Source organism: Pterocles gutturalis, unplaced genomic scaffold, assembly GCF_000699245.1.
Source record: "Pterocles gutturalis isolate BGI_N339 unplaced genomic scaffold, ASM69924v1 scaffold17895, whole genome shotgun sequence".
In the NCBI taxonomy this organism is placed as follows: domain Eukaryota; kingdom Metazoa; phylum Chordata; class Aves; order Pterocliformes; family Pteroclidae; genus Pterocles; species Pterocles gutturalis.
Genome location: NW_010143780.1, coordinates 11359 through 18357, shown reverse-complemented (window position 1 = coordinate 18357; position 6999 = coordinate 11359). Strand labels below are relative to the sequence as shown.

The 6999-nt window shown below is 37.0% G+C and overlaps 1 protein-coding gene across 1 annotated transcript; it reads left to right on the top strand.

Annotated features, from left to right (window-relative positions):
- Nucleotides 1-386: 386 nt before the first annotated feature.
- On the top strand, nt 387-6999 carry TDO2 (tryptophan 2,3-dioxygenase; the record flags this gene model as incomplete). Its single annotated transcript, XM_010084862.1, has 8 exons — nt 387-514; nt 2176-2362; nt 3600-3707; nt 4681-4792; nt 4917-4974; nt 5498-5577; nt 6193-6283; nt 6846-6999. Coding segments are annotated over 8 exons (918 nt in total), but the record flags the coding sequence as incomplete, so codon positions are not given.

The window sequence follows — 6999 nt, the reverse complement described above, 5'->3', positions numbered from 1 at the left end:
TAATATTATATAATATATCATTAAAATAATATTGTAATCATTAGAAGTGATCATGATATGAATTATTTGGACTAGAATTTTATTTACTGTGCTGACTTATATTTCATTCAAAAATGTACAAAAGGAAATAAAAATCTTGTACATTTGGCCTAGTTGTAATGTATAATTGGTCAGAAAAAAACAGATTTCAATCTTTGAAATTTATAGTTTGTTTTCAGTTAAAAACAGGGCTCTCTGCTCAATATGAGATTCTGCTGATATGGATTTAATGTGGAAAGGACTTGGGAACGATAGTAATGTACAACAGTGAAAAGCCCTGAAATAAATAGGGAGGACATAAACAGAACACCATTCTGTCTGGTTATGATCTTTCTTTTTTTCTACAGGTAAGAGATGAGAGGAATATGCTGAAGGTTATTACTCGAATGAACAGAATTTCAATGATTCTGAAATTACTTGTGGAACAGTTCTCAGTTTTGGAAACTATGACTGCATTGGACTTCTTTGATTTCAGGTAAATACTTACTATTCCTCCTCAGTAATCCACGAGCTGGTAATTCCCATCCTTGGAACTGACTGCGAATATTGCACATGCTCTGGCAGCTTATAGTACATCATCATTCCGCAAGGTGAAAGCATGCCTTAGAGAGGCAACTGTGACACAGAGTGCCAGGGTCAATTAAGACGTTGAGCATGAGCGTGAGTCCAGCCTGCTCTGCAGAGAAGCACAAGTTAATTGTTGATGTTTGTGTGGTGCTGCTCAGTGGTTTCAGAGTAAGAAGTTAAACCAATAGAAACAACAGACATAGCTCACAGTTCCATTAACAATTTACTTGAAGCTTACCATTGCGCAGTTGCAGACGTATTCTGTGACAAATCACACAAGTGCTTGGGTGGGAGAAATGCACTCTCCGTAGACTGTCAAATAGATATTTCAGCTGTCTTTCTAACTGTCACAGTGTTTCCTTGCTTCATGTTTTCAGTGGGTCTGCAGTGCTGGAGGCTTCAAGCGGCTGAAGGAAGCATTGCTGTCTCTTCTTCTTTCTCCCCAGTAACTTCTGTTCTCCAGTAGCTGCCCAATGTATTGCTGGGCTGGTGGTTGGTAGCTCTTCTGCCTTCTGCCCAGGTTTCTTTTGGGATCCTTGGCTTGCCTCACTTCTCCCATGGCACTTCTCTCTCTTCCCTCACTTCAGCTAGGTCCTTCCCACTACACCACCATGTTTGACAACTTCACCCACTGTCTGCCTTCCTGTTCTTGTTCTGCTTGTGTCACTGACCCATCTGTTTTGTGACCTCAATGCTCTCCAGCATCCCATCCACTTCTGCCGTGTTTTAGTACTCTTTGCTTTCTGGCTTTTAATGTTCCCTAACTGAAAAACACATAAAACTACAACTTTGCTTCTCTTGGAAGTTTGAAACATCTGTATTATATAGCATTACACTCCAGCAGGGGAAATCCATGGGCTAGTCATCTGTTTTGATGCATTCTTGCTTCTGCTTTTCAATAACATACTGTCATTTGATGTGCAAACATGAGATCAAATCAATAACCTGCATCTCCCAAATCTTGTATTTGCAATTCAAAGTGCATTACAATTATCTAGCCATGTGGGATTTCGCATTAATTTTATTAATGATATTTTTCACTATGGTCATGTGATTTAACTCTGAAAGAAACCCATTAATGAATCCCCCAAACAAATCCCATTAAATGTTTTCCTGAGCATTATTCTATTGTCTACATAGCAATTACTCTGTGTAACAAGCCTATTTAAAATGCATTCATTGGCACTTTAATGATGTGGAAATGTTTGTAAAACTATTTGGGGTGAAGCTGCTTATTCTGTCTAGAAAGGAAATTATATTCACTAGTGTTTCCTCCTGTACATCACACATGCAAGGCTGCCATTTTAAAACACAGTACAAACATAAGTGTGCGTGTGTATACACAAACAATATATAGCTAGAAAATTTGAATGTGATACATACATTGTAGTTGTATTAAAATACTGGCTTTTTCTTAATTGCAATAATATAGAAATTGCTCAGATATCTATTTGAAATTCTTCAAATGTGGAATATGTATTTTTTTTTATTTTGTTGAGAACCAGAGAATGCCACCATTGTGAAATGATATCCTCTATTTTTGTATCTTCTTTTCTTCTGTTCCCAAAGATACTACCTAAGCCCAGCCTCAGGTTTTCAGAGCCTGCAATTTCGCTTGCTAGAGAACAAAATTGGTGTTCCCCAAAGTCTGAGAGTCCCCTATAATAGAAGGCATTATCGTGATAACTTCAAGGGACAGGATTACGAACTCCTGCTACAATCAGAGCAAGAACCAACACTGCTGCAACTTGTGGAGGTAACACTGCCTAAGACCTTGCCTCCCCAAGAATGTCCTTCTTTGGTGTCAGTGACAAATTCTTCTTCCTTGAGAGAAGCAAGCATGTTGGAAATTTCCCTGTCAATTGTGTTTTGGATTCTTACCAAATTTTGTACGATAGGGAGCTAGTCATTAGTAAACCAATGGATTTTTCACAGCATTTCCTCTTGTCTGAAAAGTCTGACTGTTAAACTAGTAAATTACATTGTGGAAGTATGAGCTAAAAATATAAATGTAGTGTTTCACTCGCATTGCTTTCATGACCGTAAACCCTTTTTAGAAGAAAAAACTTAAGTATTTCCGCTGTAAGTGATGACTATTAAAGAGGTTAAAAAAAAAGGAAAAATGACAAGCCAAAATGGAAAGGAGAAAAGATGTTTAACAAATGTTTCATTATCACTTACCTTGATTTAATGACTTTGTCTCAAAGTTATTGATGGCTCTCAGTAATTTCTCTAACTCCCTTGTCATTTTCATACACAAAATCAACAAAACTTTCTAAAGAATAATGCAGTATAAACCTCAATAAAAGCATCCACTCCTATTAGCCCTATCCATTTGTCTAATGACACCTGATACCGAGTATATACATACAAGACTTCACGCTCTCGTATCTTTCAGATGAGGAGCTAAATTAAATGATCTCTAAAGGAAGTTTGACCATAAAGATTCTTAATTTATTTTCCCCTCCTCATTTCATTCCCATTATTAAAAGGAAATCAAAGAGAAGGCTTTGCTAACTGCCAAGTAAATTTGTGTCTTGTATTACGACATATTTTGGTGTATGCTAATGTATGCTGCTTCAGCCTGTCTGACATGATAAAATCTGATTGTACAAGTAGATGGTTCTATATCTTCCGAGATTTATCTTTAACATTATCCTACACATGTGGAATTAGATTGTTTTCCTATATCTACAAGGACATCAGTTTTAAAGACACTCTTAAAATGAGGCAGCTTTTGTCTTCCAGCACTGGTCATTTAACTTGGAACCTGTGGGTGTTTGCACAGCACCGTTTTGCAGGTATAAATCTTCTACATGGACATGCTTACTCTAGCAATAAGCAACTCAATGGGGTATTAAAGCAGAACAACTGTAGCAGTACAATTTATGTTTCTATGACTTGTAATTCTAGGGTAATGTGCTTGCATTATTAATGTTTGAACATTATTATTATTGTTGTTGCTGTTGTTGTTATTGTTGTTATTATTAAAGGCATGGTTGGAAAGAACTCCAGGGCTCAACGCAGATGGATTTGATTTCTGGGAACAATTTGAAGTGAATGTTTTAAAAGGACTAGAAGAGGAATTTGCCTTGGTGCAGGTATATAGCGTATTCTTGATCTAGCTATAAGTAACGATAGCTGGCAAAATGACATCCTGTCATAAATGTGACTTTTGGGCCAATCACAATTTCTCACTCCAGTTAATATTCACCAGCTCCTATCAGCAACAAGCATAAAAAATTGCAAACTCTTCCAGGAAATCCGCATAAGTTTGTAATCTGACATCTAATATGGTTTAAAACATGTGACACATGGATTATTTTGATTGCTAAAGGAAAGGGATAGTGTCAATGGAAGGGCTGAAATGGATTTTACTGAAACTACAACTTCACCTTCAGTTATTACTTGCATCTATAGTTCAGAGTAAAACCCCAGAAAGTTTGTGCCCTTGAGCTGTGGGTAGGGAGTGTCACTATAAACGTCCCATTTCTGTTTAACAGTATGTCACAATTTGATGCTACCTGATCATTTGAATTACACATCTGAATAAGCACAAGAAAATCCCCAAATATTGTAAGACTGGTACCTTTAAGTACATTTTTAATGGAAAAAATCACCATAACATAAGAATTAATCAATTTCCTGAGAATATCTGTTTACAGCTTTCTAAATTATCTGAACTTTTTTTAAACATTTTTCTTACTGATAGTAGTGCAAAGATGTTGTCTTTTTGCCTTGAAAAAAAAAATCAGACTTCAAATAAATTAAGATTAAATGTTTTTAAGGCCTCTAGACCTAAAGAAAAGTCATAAGCAGCCAGTTTGTTTGAACAGTCATTCATCTGAATTATGTTGACAGCTATTTAATTGTACATTTTGTAGTAATCGTGTTTTCTAAAGGACAGTGACTCAGAGACTCATCCACCTTGTTTGAAAATACAGTTCTTACATTTAAGATGTAAACTTGCAGAGTACTTATGATGAAAACAGAAGTTATATCATGGGCCATTCAAGTACTTAATTTTCCCTATTGAATTCTAAAACCTGTTGTTTTTTTTTTTTAATATCAAAGGCCAAGCCAGAATCAGAAGAAAAAGATGACCTATTATCTGAATTCCAAAAACAGAAAGATGTATTACTTTCATTATTTGATGAAAAACGCCACGAACATCTGCTTAGTAAAGGTAGATTGTATTAATGTATGTCACTATGCACTGTTTATTTTTTATACATGATGCATATAATCACATAATAGCTTTAAAGTTGCAGGAGAATCAGCAGCAAACTAAGGACACTTGTATTTTGCAGGAGAAAGACGACTGTCTTATAAAGCACTGAAAGGAGCCTTAATGATCTACTTCTACAGGTAATGATGTTAGAAGATAGATGTTTAATGCTTACTGGCAGGAGAGGGGAAGGTTAAGGACAGCTGTACAGGTTTATTCAGGTTGGAAGAGGCCTTGTAAAGTAATCTAGTCCAACCCTCCACAAAAACCCAGATAGTTAGGTCCAACCTGAAGGTCAGATCAGGCTGCTCAGGGCTGTGTCAAGTTGAACTTTGAATACCTTCAAGGATGGAGGTTACACAGCCTCTCTGGGCAGCTGGTTCTTGTCTGACCAGATGCTGCTCCTCAGACTGAAACCAGCAAAGGCCTTGTTCAAACTGTTCTACAAAGTGTCATAAAAAGATTTTGAGTATTTTTCCAAGTATGAGGGAAAAGGCACGGATTGAAACTTAGATGGCAGTAGCATTTGCTAGAATATCTATGGACATTTCAATACCAATTAGGAAAAACATACATTGTCACTATTATGCACTGGTGAAGTGCTGCTTTGAGAAACACAGCATGTCATAAGAGGTCTCACTGTCTTCTCTTTCATTTTCAAAGGGAGGAGCCTCGTTTTCAGGTTCCCTTTCAGCTTCTTACCTCCCTTATGGACATCGATGTGCTCATGACCAAATGGAGATGTAAGTTTTCCTTTTTGACTGTGATGATATTCCCTCTTTTAGATGCGAGTAAGCTGTTCTGTTTCACCGTCTTTTAGACAATTTATACCCAGAGTTTTAAAATTGAGCTTTTGAGTTCATCCTTAAGGAATGACTTTTTCTGTTGTTCGTACTTCGGCCGAGAGGAAAGATGAACAGCTGCTTCTGTGATCATTAGATACATATGTATAGCTATCCCTTCTGTCACATGCTTTAAGTTAAGGTAACAATTTCATTTAAGGGACAGGCATACATTTTCTGGTGTCTGCCAAAAAGTCATCATGACATCTCTTCATATGCAAACATCCTTCTGCTCCTTCTCTATCTAGATATCCGTAAATGACTGCATTAATTCTGTATTAATAGAGCATAATAATGTATAATAATTGGTGTAGTCATTCTGCATTAACAATAATTTTATATTAGTTGACTGAAGAGTAGCATAATTAACTCCTGCATTGCTGAAGACCTAGTAGTTCTGTATCTCTGTAAATATCTCTGTATGGTCTTTAATATTTCAGTGATGCACCTTGATGTGACCCTCTGGTTATATCCTAACACTGAACATATGCCATGTTCTTCTTTTGTGTTACTTAGATAACCACGTCTGCATGGTGCACAGAATGATTGGCAGCAAGGCTGGCACCGGAGGCTCATCAGGCTACCACTATTTGCGCTCAACAGTGAGGTAAGAATAACGCATTTCCCCCATTACCTGCGATAATGCAGTTTGTAGATTCTCGTAATGCCAGGAAACAGACTTCAGATGGCTCATGGGAGGCCAGAGGGCTGCTGCTTCTCTTTTGGGACTCTAGCATTTCTTCCTAGTTGTTGTACATTTATTTAGCAGCAAAATTTGAGGATTCAGCTAGGTAGACAATTCAAGCCTTTTAGCTGCAACTCTGTCCTTGACAGTCCTGAATGACATGATGTCAAAAAGCACAAGGATATTTAGAATACCTTCTTCTAAGAGGAAAACTAAGAGAAACCATATGTAGCTGGTGACTGCCCTGTAATGCAGTGGGCAATGATTCCCATGACTGAAATCAAAGATTAAAGGTTCACTGTCTTTTGCAGCAACCCTTCTTACTCTTAATTTCAGGTTAACATTCTTCCTAAATAAATTCTACTTCATATCTAACACAAGGCAGAAACTTTATTTAATATCTAAAAGAGATGGAAGGATTCAGGACGATTTTGAAATTACATCTTTCTATGCCAGCATTAATTGTTACGATTGTCTTTTTCAGTGACAGATATAAGGTGTTCGTGGATTTGTTCAACCTTTCAACGTTTCTAGTGCCGAGACACTGGATACCAAAGATGAACCCAACCATTCACAAATTCCTTTACACGGCAGAATACTGCGACAGCTCCTATTTTAGCAGCGACGACTCAGACTAG